Source organism: Cherax quadricarinatus, chromosome 18, assembly GCF_038502225.1.
Source record: "Cherax quadricarinatus isolate ZL_2023a chromosome 18, ASM3850222v1, whole genome shotgun sequence".
Taxonomy (NCBI): domain Eukaryota; kingdom Metazoa; phylum Arthropoda; class Malacostraca; order Decapoda; family Parastacidae; genus Cherax; species Cherax quadricarinatus.
The window spans coordinates 478,027-493,221 of record NC_091309.1 but is presented as its reverse complement, the minus strand read 5'-3'; the positions used below and the strand labels follow the sequence as shown (position 1 = coordinate 493,221).

The following is a 15,195-nucleotide window of genomic DNA, read 5'->3' as shown; positions in this document are numbered from 1 at the left end:
ACTACACCCACTACAAAACTTCACCCACTACAACACTACACCCACTACAACACTACACCCACTACAACACTACACCCACTACAACACTACACTCACTACAACACTCCACCCACTCCACCCACTACAACACTACACCCACTACAACACTACACCCACTACAACACTACACCCACTACAACACTACACCCACTACAACACTACACCCACTACAACACTACACCCACTACAACACTACCCACTACAACACTACCCACTACAACTACACCCACTACAACACTACACCCACTACAACACTACACCCACTACAACAATCCACCCACTACAACACTCCACCCACTACAACAATACACCCACTACAACATTCCACCCACTACAACACACCCACTACAACACTACACCCACTACAACACTACACCCACTACAACACTACACCCACTACAACAATACACCCACTACAACATTCCACCCACTACAACACTCCACCCACTACAACACTACACCCACTACAACACTCCACCCACTACAACACTACACCCACTACAACACACCCACTACAACACTACACCCACTACAACACTCCACCCACTACAACACTACCCACTACAACACTCCACCCACTACAACACTACACCCACTACAACACTACACCCACTACAACACTACACCCACTACAACACTCCACCCACTACAACACTACACTCACTACAACACTACACCCACTACAACACTACACCCACTACAACACTACAACACTACACCCACTACAACACTACACTACCCACTACAACACTACACCCACTACAACACTACACCCACTACAACACTACACCCACTACAACACTACACCCACTACACTCCACCCACTACAACACTACACCCACTACAACACTACACCCACTACAACACTACACCCACTACAACACTACACCCACTACAACACTACACCCACTGCAACACTACACCCACTACAACACTACACCCACTGCAACACTACACCCACTACAACACTACACCCACTACAACACTACACCCACTACAACACTACACCTACTACAACACTACAACACTACACCCACTACAACACCCACCCACTACAACACTACACCCACTACAACACTACACCCACTACAACACTCCACCCACTACAACACTACACACACTACAACACTACAACACACCCACTACAACACTACACCCACTACAACACTACACCCACCCACTACAACACTCCACCCACTACAACACTACACCCACTACAACACTACACCCACTACAACACTACACCCACTACAACACTACACCCACTACAACACTACACCCACTACAACACTACACCCACTACAACACTACACCCACTACAACACTACACCCACTACAACACTACACCCACTACAACACTACACCCACTACAACACTACACCCACTACAACACTACACCCACTACAACACTACACCCACTACAACACTACACCCACTACAACACTACAACACACCCACTACAACACTACACCCACTACAACACTACAACACACCCACTACAACACTACACCCACTACAACACTACACCCACTACAACACTACACCCACTACAACACTACACCCACTACAACACTACACCCACTACAACACTACACCCACTACAACACTACACCCACTACAACACTACACCCACTACAACACTACACCCACTGCAACACTACACCCACTACAACACTACACCCACTACAACACTACACCCACTACAACACTACACCCACTGCAACACTACACCCACTACAACACTACACCCACCCACTACAACACTACACCCACTACAACACTACACCCACTGCAACACTACACCCACTACAACACTACACCCACTACAACACTACACCCACTACAACACTACACCCACTACAACACTACACCCACTACAACACTACACCCACTGCAACACTACACCCACTACAACACTACACCCACTACAACACAACACCCACTACAACACTACACCCACTGCAACACTACACCCACTACAACACTACACCCACTACAACACTACACCCACCAACACTACACCCACAACACTACACCCACTACAACACTACACCCACTGCAACACTACACCCACTACAACACTACACCCACTACAACACTACACCCACTACAACACTACACCCACTATAACACTACACCCACTACAACACTACACCCACTACAACACTACACCCACTGCAACACTACACCCACTACAACACTACACCCACTACAACACTACACCCACTACAACACTACACCCACTACAACACTACACCCACTACAACACTACACCCACTACAACACTACACCCACTACAACACTACACCCACTACAACACTACACCCACTACAACACTACACCCACTACAACACTACACCCACTACAACACTACACCCACTACAACACTACACCCACTACAACACTACACCCACATCAACACAACACTCACTCCAACACTACACCCACTACAACACTACACCCACTACAACACTACACCCACTACAACACTACACCCACTACAACACTACACCCACTACAACACTACACCCACTACAACACTACACCCACTACAACACTACACCCACTACAACACTCCACCCACTACAACACTACACCCACTACAACACTACACCCACTACAACACTACACCCACTACAACACTACACCCACTACAACACTACACCCACTACAACACTCCACCCACTACAACACTACACCCACTACAACACTACACCCACTACAACACTACACCCACTACAACACTCCACCCACTACAACACTACACCCACAACAACACTACACCCACAACAACACTACACCCACAACAACACTACACCCACAACACCACTACACCCACAACACCACACCCACAACAACACTACACCCACAACAACACTACACCCACAACAACAGTACACCCACAACAACACTTCACCCACAACAACACCACACCCTCAACAACACTATACCCACAACAACACTACACCCACAACAACACTACACCTACAACAACACTACACCCACAACAACATTACACCCACAACAACACTACACCCACAACAGCACTACACCCACAACAACACTACACCCACAACAACACTACACCCACAACAACACCACACCCACAACAACACTACACCCACAACAACACTACACCCACAACAACACTACACCCACAACAACACTACACCCACAACAACACTACACCCACAACAACACTACACTCACAACAACACTACACCCACAACAACACTACACCCACAACAACACTACACCCACAACAACACTACACCCACAACAACACTACACCCACAACAACACTACACCCACAACAACACCACACCCTCAACAACACTATACCCACAACAACACTACACCCACAACAACACTACACCTACAGCAACACTACACCCACAACAACATTACACCCACAACAACACTACACCCACAACAACACTACACCCACAACAACACTACACCCACAACAACACTACACCCACAACAACACCACACCCACAACAACACTACACCCACAACAACACTACACCCACAACAACACTACACCCACAACAACACTACACCCACAACAACACTACACCCACAACATCACTACACGCACAACAACACTACATCCACAACAACACTACACCCACAACAACACTACACCCACAACAACACTACACCCACAACAACACTACACCCACAACAACACTACACCCACAACAACACCACACACACAACAACACTACACCCACAACAACTCTACACCCACAACTACACTACACCCACAACAACACTACACCCACAGCAACACTACAACCACAACAACACTACACCTACAACAACACTACACCCACAACAACACTACACCCACAACAACACTACGCCCACAACAACACTACACCTACAACAACACTACACCTACAACAACACTACACCCACAACAACACTACACCTACAACAACACTACACCTACAACAACACTTCACCAACAACAACACTACACCCACAACAACACTACACCCACAACAACACTACACCCACAACAACACTACACCCACAACAACACTACACCCATAACAACACTACACCTACAACAACACTATACCCACAACAACACTACACCTACAACAACACTACATCCACAACAACACTACACCTACAACAACACTACACCTACAACAACACTACACCTACAACAACACTACACCTACAACAACACTACACCTACAACAACACTACACCTACAACAACACTACACCTACAACAACACTACACCTACAACAACACTACACCTACAACAACACTACATCCACAACAACACTACACCTACAACAACACTACACCTACAACAACACTACACCTACAACAACACTACACCTACAACAACACTACACCTACAACAACACTACACCTACAACAACACTACACCTACAACAACACTACACCTACAACAACACTACACCTACAACAACACTACACCCACAACAACACTACACCTACAACAACACTACATCCACAACAACACTACACCTACAACAACACTACACCTACAACAACACTACACCTACAACAACACTACACCTACAACAACACTACACCTACAACAACACTACACCTACAACAACACTACACCTACAACAACACTACACCTACAACAACACTACACCTACAACAACACTACACCCACAACAACACTACACCTACAACAACACTACACCTACAACAACACTACACCTACAACAACACTACACCCACAACAACACTACACCTACAACAACACTACACCCACAACAACACTACACCTACAACAACACTACACCTACAACAACACTACACCCACAACAACACTACACCTACAACAACACTACACCTACAACAACACTACACCTACAACAACACTACACCTACAACAACACTACACCTACAACAACACTACACCTACAACAACACTACACCCACAACAACACTACACCTACAACAACACTACACCTACAACAACACTACACCTACAACAACACTACACCCACAACAACACTACACCCACAACAACACCACACACACAACAACACTACACCCACAACAACTCTACACCCACAACTACACTACACCCACAACAACACTACACCCACAACAACACTACAACCACAACAACACTACACCTACAACAACACTACACCCACAACAACACTACACCCACAACAACACTACGCCCACAACAACACTACACCTACAACAACACTACACCTACAACAACACTACACCCACAACAACACTACACCTACAACAACACTACACCTACAACAACACTTCACCAACAACAACACTACACCCACAACAACACTACACCCACAACAACACTACACCCACAACAACACTACACCCACAACAACACTACACCCATAACAACACTACACCTACAACAACACTACACCCACAACAACACTACACCTACAACAACACTACATCCACAACAACACTACACCTACAACAACACTACATCCACAACAACACTACACCTACAACAACACTACATCCACAACAACACTACACCTACAACAACACTACACCTACAACAACACTACACCTACAACAACACTACACCTACAACAACACTACACCTACAACAACACTACACCTACAACAACACTACACCTACAACAACACTACACCTACAACAACACTACACCTACAACAATACTACACCTACAACAACACTACACCTACAACAACACTACACCTACAACAACACTACACCTACAACAACACTACACCCACAACAACACTACACCTACAACAACACTACACCCACAACAACACTAGACCCACAACAACACTACACCTACAACAACACTACACCCACAACAACACTACACCTACAACAACACTACACCTACAACAACACTACACCTACAACAACACTACACCCACAACAACACTACACCCACAACAACACTACACCCACAACAACACTACACCCACAACAACACTACACCTACAACACTACACCTACAACAACACTACACCCACAACAACACTACACCTACAACAACACTACATCCACAACAACACTACACCTACAACAACACTACACCCACAACAACACTACACCCACAACAACACTACACCTACAACAACACTACACCCACAACAACACTACACCTACAACAACACTACACCTACAACAACACTACACCTACAACAACACTACACCTACAACAACACTACACCCACAACAACACTACACCTACAACAACACTACACCTACAACAACACTACACCTACAACAACACTACACCCACAACAACACTACACCCACAACAACACTACACCTACAACAACACTACACCCACAACAACACTACACCTACAACAACACTACACCTACAACAACACTACACCTACAACAACACTACACCCACAACAACACTACACCCACAACAACACTACACCCACAACAACACTACACCCACAACAACACTACACCTACAACACTACACCTACAACAACACTACACCCACAACAACACTACACCCACAACAACACTACACCTACAACAACACTACACCTACAACAACACTACACCCACAACAACACTACACCCACAACAACACTACACCCACAACAACACTACACCCACAACAACACTACACCTACAACACTACACCTACAACAACACTACACCCACAACAACACTACACCCACAACAACACTACACCTACAACAACACTACACCTACAACAACACTACACCCACAACAACACTACACCCACAACAACACTACACCCACAACAACACTACACCTACAACACTACACCTACAACAACACTACACCCACAACAACACTACACCCACAACAACACTACACCTACAACAACACTACACCTACAACAACACTACACCTACAACAACACTACACCCACAACAACACTACACCCACAACAACACTACACCCACAACAACACTACACCCACAACAACACTACACCTACAACACTACACCTACAACAACACTACACCCACAACAACACTACACCCACAACAACACTACACCTACAACAACACTACACCCACAACAACACTACACCCACAACAACACTACACCTACAACAACACTACACCTACAACACTACACCTACAACAACACTACACCCACAACAACACTACACCCACAACAACACTACACCCACAACAACACTACACCCACAACAACACTACACCTACAACAACACTACACCCACAACAACACTACACCCACAACAACACTACACCTACAACAACACTACACCTACAACAACACTACACCCACAACAACACTACACCCACAACAACACTACACCCACAACAACACCACACCCACAACAACACTACACCCACAACAACACTACACCCACAACAACAATACACCCACAACAACACTACACCCACAACAACACTACACCCACAACAACACTACACCCACAACAACACTACACCTACAACAACACTACACCTACAACAACACTACACCCACAACAACACTACACCCACAACAACACTACACCCACAACAACACCACACCCACAACAACACTACACCCACAACAACACTACACCCACAACAACACTACACCCACAACAACACTACACCCACAACAACACTACACCCACAACAACACTACACCCACAACAACACTACACCCACAACAACACTACACCCACAACAACACTACACCCACAACAACACTACACCCACAACACTTAACATGTGCTTATAGTCGACGTATTTTCAATGAAGTATTTAATCTACTGATGTTTAGTGGAAGGTAAGAATATTTTGTGTCACACTTGTATTTGTGATAGAGTCAATAAGGAAGACATGTTTCAAGTGTTGCAAGTGTTGCAGGTGTTGCAGGTGTTGCAAGTGTTGCAAGTGTTGCAGGTGTTGCAGGTGTTGCAAGTGTTGCAGGTGTGTGGCAGCGGCTGGTAAGCAACTGGAAGCAGTTAAGAGTATTTTACGAGGATAGTGAGGCTCAGGTTAGTGTGTGTTGGAGAGAGGGAGATTACTGCCAGTAAAAGTTCGTCTTAGACAGTGAACTGTGATGCTACCATCACTGTTAAATGTATTTATGGGTGAGGTTGTTAAGACTGGCATGCTGGGGAGAGGTGTGGCACTACACCATCAAGATCTAACATATAGTGGGATTTATCATTGTTGATTTTTGCAGATGATGCAGTACTTTTGGGAGATTCTTAATTTGGAAGGTTATGTGAAAGATGGAAATTAAAACTGAATATTGGAAAGAACACTGTGATGAGGGTGACAAAAAAAATTTAGGTAATGAGAATTTGGAAGGATGAGTCTAGAGTGTAGTGGTAGTAAGACTCTTACATGGGTGTGAAGCATGGGTTTTTAACGTTGCAGCGAGGAAGAGGCTGGAGGTATTGGAGATGTCGAGTCTGAGGGCAATGTGTGGTGTGAATATTATGGATATAATTTGTAGTTTGAATACTAGAAGGAGGTTCAGGGATACCAGCAGTGTTATCCAGAGGGCTGAGGAGAGGCTGTTGTGGTGGTTGGGACAGTTAGAGAGGATAGAGCAAAATAGGATGACTAGGAGGGTGTATAAATGTGTAGTGGAGGGAAGACGGGGTAGGGGTCGTCCTAGGAAAGATTGGTGGGAGGGGGAAAAGGAGGTTTTGAATGCTAGGAGCTTGGACATCCAGCAGACGTGTGTAAGCGTGTTAGACAGGAGTGAGTGAAGGCGAGTGGTTTTTATGACGATGTGCTGTTGGAGTGTTAGCAATACAGTACACTTTAAAAGAGGAATGAGGATATATATATATATATATATATATATATATATATATATATATATATATATATATATATATATATATATATATATATATATATATATATATATATATACCATACACATACATGCACACACCATACATACATAAACATACACACACACAAACACACACACATATACACTCATACACACTAACACACATACATAATGCCCCCTTCTCTCACCCCTCCCTCTCCCTTCCCTCTCACCCCTCCCTCTCCCTTCCCTCTCACCCCCTCCCTCTCCCTTCCCTCTCACCCCTCCCTCTCCCTTCCCTCTCACCCCTCCCTCTCCCTTCCCTCTCACCCCTCCCTCTCCCTTCCCTCTCACCCCTCCCTCTCCCTTCCCTCTCACCCCTCCCTCTCCCATCCCTCTCACCCCTCCCTCTCCCTTCCCTCTCACCCCTTCTTCTCCCTTCCCTCTCACCCCTCCCTCTCCCTTCCCTCTCACCTCTCCCACCTTCCTTCCCTCTCACCCCTCCCTCTTCCTTCCCTCTCACCCCTCCCTCTCCCTTCCCTCTCACCCCTCCCTCTCCCTTCCCTCTCACCCCTTCTTCTCCCCTCCCTCTCACCCATCCCTCTCACCCCTTTTTTCTCTCCTCCCTCTCACCCATCCCTCTCTCCCCTCACTCTCCCCTCCATCTTCCCCTCCCTCTCCCCTCCCTCTCCCCTCCCTCTCCTCTCCCTCTCCCCTCCCTCTCCCTCTCCCCTCCCTATCCCCTCCCTCTCAACTCCCTCTCCTCTCCCTCTCCCTCTCCCCTCCCTCTCCGATCTCACCCCTCCCTCTCCCACCTCTCACCCCTTCTTCTCCAATCCCTCTCACCCATCCCTCTCATCCCTTCTTCTCCCCTCCCTCTCACCCATCTCTCTCTCTCCTCCCTCTCCCCTTCCTCTCCCCTCCCTCTCCCCTCTCTCTTGCCTCCCAGTCACTTCCTTGGCATCCCCTGCCATTCCTTACCTTCCCTGCCACCACCTTGCCCTCCCTGACGTCCCCCTGCCGTCCTTACCACCACCCGTACTCTCCTAGCCACTCTCCCTGCCAGCACCCTTCCCTCCCTGGCGTCCCTTTGCCCTCCCTGCCAACACCCTCCTCCCCCCTGAGTATGTAGGGTTGGCAGGGTGTGCTAACATGGTTGTGGTGATGGTCGACAGGTTGCATGGATCAAGGCGGACAGCAAGGCCATCCTGGCCATACACAACAGGGTCATCACCCACAACAACCGAATGAATGTCATCCATTCTGATCACAAGACCTGGGAACTTAAGATCAGAGACGTCAGACGTAACGACTCTGGAGAGTACATGTGTCAGATCAACACTGACCCCATGAAACACCAGGTGAGTACTGGTGGGGAGAGTACATGTGTCAGATCAACACTGACCCCAAGAAGCACCAGGTGAGTACTGGTGGGGAGAGTACATGTGTCAGTTCAACACTGACCCCATGAAACACCAGGTGAGTACTGGTGGGGAGAGTACATGTCTCAGATCAACACTGACCCCATGAAACACCAGGTGAGTACTAGTGGGGAGAGTACATGTGTCAGTTCAACACTGGCCCCATGAAACACCAGGTGAGTACTGGTGGGGAGAGTACATGTCTCAGATCAACATTGACCCCATGAAACACCAGGTGAGTACTGGTGGAGAGTGCCTGGTGAGTACTGGGGATAATATCAGGTGAGTACTGGTGGAGAGTACCAAGTGAGTACTGGGGAGAGTACCAGGTGAGTACTGGGGAGAGTACCAGGTGCGTATTGGTGGAGAGTATCAGGTGAGTATTGGTGGAGAGTGCCAGGTGAGTATTGGTGGAGAGTACCAGGTGAGTATTGGTGGAGAGTACCAGCTGAGTATTGGTGGAGAGTACCAGGTGAGTATTGGTGGAGAGTACCAGGTGAGTATTGGTGGAGAGTACAAGGTGAGTATTGGTGGAGAGTACCAGTGAGTATTGGTGGAGAGTACCAGTGAGTATTGGTAAAGAGTACCAGGTGAGTATTGGGGAGAGTACCAGATGAGTATTGGTAGAGAGTACCAGGTGAGTACTGGGGGAGAGTACCAGTTGAGTACTGGAGAGAGTACCAACTGAGTACTGGGGAAAGTACCAGGTGAGTATTGGGGAGAGGACAGGTGAGTACTGGGGGAGAGTACCAGGTGAGTACTGGGGGAGAGTACCAGGTGAGTACTGGGGGAGAGTACCAGTTGAGTACTGGGGAGAGTACCAGCTGAGTACTGGGGGAGAGTACCAGGTGAGTACTGGGGGAGAGTACAGGTGAGTACTGGAGGAGAGTACCAGGTGAGTACTGGGGGAGAGTACAAGCTGAGAACTGGGAGAGAGTACCAGGTAAGTACTGGGGGAGAGTACCAGGTGAGTACTGGTGGATAGTACCAGGTGAGTACTGGGGAAGAGTACCAGGTGAGTACTGGGGGAGAGTACCAGTTGAGTACTGGGGGAGAGTACCAGGTGAGTACTGGGGGAGAGTACCAGCTGAGTACTGGGGGAGAGTACCAGCTGAGTACTGGAGGAGAGTACCAGGTGAGTACTGGGGGAGAGTACCAGGTGAGTACTGGGGGAGAGTACCAGCTGAGTACTGGGGGAGAGTACCAGGTAAGTACTGGGGGAGAGTACCAGGTGAGTACTGGTGGATAGTACCAGGTGAGTACTGGGGAAGAGTACCAGGTGAGTACTGGGGGAGAGTACCAGCTGAGTACTGGAAAGAGTACCAGCTGAGTACTGGGGGAGAGTACCAGCTGAGTACTGGGGAAGAGTACCAGCTGAGTATTGGGGGAGAGTACCAGCTGAGTACTGGGGGAGAGTACCAGGTGAGTACTGGGGAGAGTACTAGCTAAGTACTGGGGGAGAGTACCAGGTGAGTACTGGGGGAGAGTACCAGCTGAGTACTGGAGGAGAGTACCAGCTGAGTACTTTGGGAGAGTACCAGCTGAGTACTGGGGGAGAGTACCAGATGAGTACTGGGGGAGAGTACCAACTGAGTACTGGGGAGAGTACCAGGTGAGTACTGGGGGAGAGCACCAGCTGAGTACTGGGGGAGAGTACCAGCTGAGTACTGGGGGAGAGTACCAGCTGAGTCTGGGGGAGAGTACCAGGTGAGTCTGGGGGAGAGTACCAGGTGAGTCTGGGGGAGAGTACCAGGTGAGTACTGGGGGAGAGTACCAGGTGAGCACTGGTGGAGAGTACCAACTGAGTACTGGGGAGAGTACCAGCTGAGTACTGGGGGAGAGTACCAGCTGAGTACTGGAGGAGAGTACCAGCTGAGTCTGGGGGAGAGTACCAGCTGAGTCTGGGGGAGAGTACCAGGTGAGTACTGGGGAGAGTACCAGGTGAGTACTGGGGAGAGTACCAGGTGAGTACTGGAGGAGAGTACCAGCTGAGTACTGGGGATAGTACCAGGTGAGTCTGGGGGAGAGTACCAGGTGAGTCTGGGGGAGAGTACCAGGTGAGTACTGGGGGAGAGTACCAGGTGAGCCCGGGGGAGAGTACCAGGTGAGTCCGGGGGAGAGTACCAGGTGAGTACTGGGGGAGAGTACCAGGTGAGTACTGGGGGAGAGTACCAGGTGAGTACTGGGGGAGAGTACCAGGTGAGTACTGGAGGAGAGTACCAGGTGAGTACTGGGGGAGAGTACCAGGTGAGTACTGGGGGAGAGTACCAGGTGAGAACTGGGGAAGAGTACCAGGTGAGTACTGGGGGAGAGTACCAGGTGAGTACTGGGGGAGAGTACCAGGTGAGTACTGGGGGAGAGTACCAGGTGAGTACTGGAGGAGAGTACCAGGTGAGTACTGGGGAGAGTACCAGGTGAGTACTGGGGGAGAGTACCAGGTGAGTACTGGGGGAGAGTACCAGGTGAGTACTGGGGGAGAGTACCAGGTGAGTACTGGGGGAGAGTACCAGGTGAGTACTGGGGGAGAGTACCAGGTGAGTACTGGGGGAGAGTACCAGGTGAGTACTGGGGGAGAGTACCGGGTGAGTACTGGGGGAGAGTACCAGGTGAGTACTGGTATACCTGGAGGCCATTCTCGTGGTCGACGACACCGGGGCCAGGTTCATGACCAGGCCTCGAGTTGGATCAGGACCTGATCAAGCAGGCTGTTACTGCTGGCTGCAAATAAACCTATATTGTCCAGATATTGTTCCAGATATTGTTCCACTAAATTAAGTTCCTTATATAAAGGAATGTCACTTGTTCCCTGACAGTGCCTCACCCTGCCAGTGTCAGTGCCTCACCCTGCCATTGTCAGTGCCTCACCCTGCCAGTGTCAGTGTCTCACCCTGTTAGTGTCAGTGCCTCACCCTGCCAGTGTCTGTGCTTCACCCTGCCAGTGTCAGTGCCTCACCCTGCCAGTGTTAGTGCCTCACCCTGCCATTGTCAGTGCCTCACCCTGCCAGTGTCAGTGCCTCACCCTGCCATTGTCAGTGCCTCACCCTGCCAGTGTCAGTGCTTCACCCTGCCAGTGTCAGTGCCTCACCCTGCCAGTGTCAGTGCCTCACCCTGCCAGTGTCAGTGCCTCACCCTGCCAGTGTCAGTGCCTCACCCTGCCAGTGTCAGTGCCTCACCCTGCCAGTGTCAGTGCCTCACCCTGCCAGTGTCAGTGCCTCACCCTGCCAGTGTCAGTGCCTCACCCTGCCAGTGTCAGTGCCTCACCCTGCCAGTGTCAGTGCCTCACCCTGCCAGTGTCAGTGCTTCACCCTGCCAGTGTCAGTGCTTCACCCTGCCAGTGTCAGTGCCTCACCCTGCCAGTGTCAGTGCTTCACCCTGCCAGTGTCAGTGCTTCACCCTGCCAGTGTCAGTGCCTCACCCTGCCAGTGTCAGTGCTTCACCCTGCCAGTGTCAGTGCCTCACCCTGCCAGTGTCAGTGCCTCACCCTGCCAGTGTCAGTGCCTCACCCTGCCAGTGTTAGTGCCTCACCCTGCCAGTGTCAGTGCTTCACCCTGCCAGTGTCAGTGCCTCACCCTGCCAGTGTCAGTGCTTCACCCTGCCAGTGTCAGTGCCTCACCCTGCCAGTGTCAGTGCCTCCCCCTGCCAGTGTCAGTGCTTCACCCTGCCAGTGTCAGTGCCTCACCCTGCCAGTGTCAGTGCCTCACCCTGCCAGTGTCAGTGCTTCACCCTGCCAGTGTCAGTGCCTCACCTTGCCAGTGTCAGTGCCTCACCCTGCCAGTGTCAGTGCTTCACCCTGTCAGTGTCTGTGCTTCACCCTGCCAGTGTCAGTGCTTCACCCTGCCAGTGTCAGTGCCTCACCCTGCCAGTGTCAGTGCCTCACCCTGCCAGTGTCAGTGCTTCACCCTGCCAGTGTCTGTGCTTCACCCTGCCAGTGTCAGTGCCTCACCCTGTCAGTGTCTGTGCTTCACCCTGCCAGTGTCAGTGCTTCACCCTGTCAGTGTCTGTGCTTCACCCTGTCAGTGTCAGTGCCTCACCCTGCCAGTGTTAGTGCCTCACCCTGTCAGAGTCAGTGCCTCACCCTGCCAGTGTCAGTGCCTCACCCTGTCAGTGTCAGTGCCTCACCCTGCCAGTGTCAGTGCCTCACCCTGCCAGTGTCAGTGCCTCACCCTGCCAGTGTCAGTGCCTCACCCTGCCAGTGTCAGTGCTTCACCCTGCCAGTGTCAGTGCTTCACCCTGCCAGTGTCAGTGCCTCACCCTGCCAGTGTCAGTGCCTCACCCTGCCAGTGCTAGTGCCTCACCCTGCCAGTGTCAGTGCCTCACCCTGCCAGTGTCAGTGCCTCACCCTGCCAGTGTCAGTGCCTCACCCTGCCAGTGTCAGTGCTTCACCCTGCCAGTGTCAGTGCCTCACCCTGACAGTGTCAGTGCCTCACCCTGCCAGTGTCAGTGCTTCACCCTGCCAGTGTCAGTGCTTCACCCTGCCAGTGTCTTTGCTTCACCCTGCCAGTGTCAGTGCCTCACCCTGTCAGTGTCTGTGCTTCACCCTGCCAGTGTCAGTGCTTCACCCTGTCAGTGTCTGTGCTTCACCCTGTCAGTGTCAGTGCCTCACCCTGCCAGTGTTAGTGCCTCACCCTGTCAGAGTCAGTGCCTCACCCTGCCAGTGTCAGTGCCTCACCCTGTCAGTGTCAGTGCCTCACCCTGCCAGTGTCATTGCCTCACCCTGCCAGTGTCAGTGCCTCACCCTGCCAGTGTCAGTGCCTCACCCTGCCAGTGTCAGTGCTTCACCCTGCCAGTGTCATTGCTTCACCCTGCCAGTGTCAGTGCTTCACCCTGCCAGTGTCAGTGCTTCACCCTGCCAGTGTCAGTGCCTCACCCTGCCAGTGCTAGTGCCTCACCCTGCCAGTGTCAGTGCCTCACCCTGCCAGTGTCAGTGCCTCACCCTGCCAGTG

The 15,195-nt window shown here is 50.1% G+C and overlaps 1 protein-coding gene across 1 annotated transcript in view; it reads left to right on the top strand.

Annotated features, from left to right (window-relative positions):
• Positions 1 to 15,195, top strand: part of LOC138852898 (lachesin-like) — a 376,358-nt gene that overhangs the window by 354,386 nt on the left and 6,777 nt on the right. Inside the window, exon 3 of the mRNA XM_070086486.1 lies at positions 10,007 to 10,192. Coding sequence (XP_069942587.1) covers positions 10,007 to 10,192 — 186 coding nt within the window. The remainder of the gene's footprint in view (positions 1 to 10,006; positions 10,193 to 15,195) is intronic.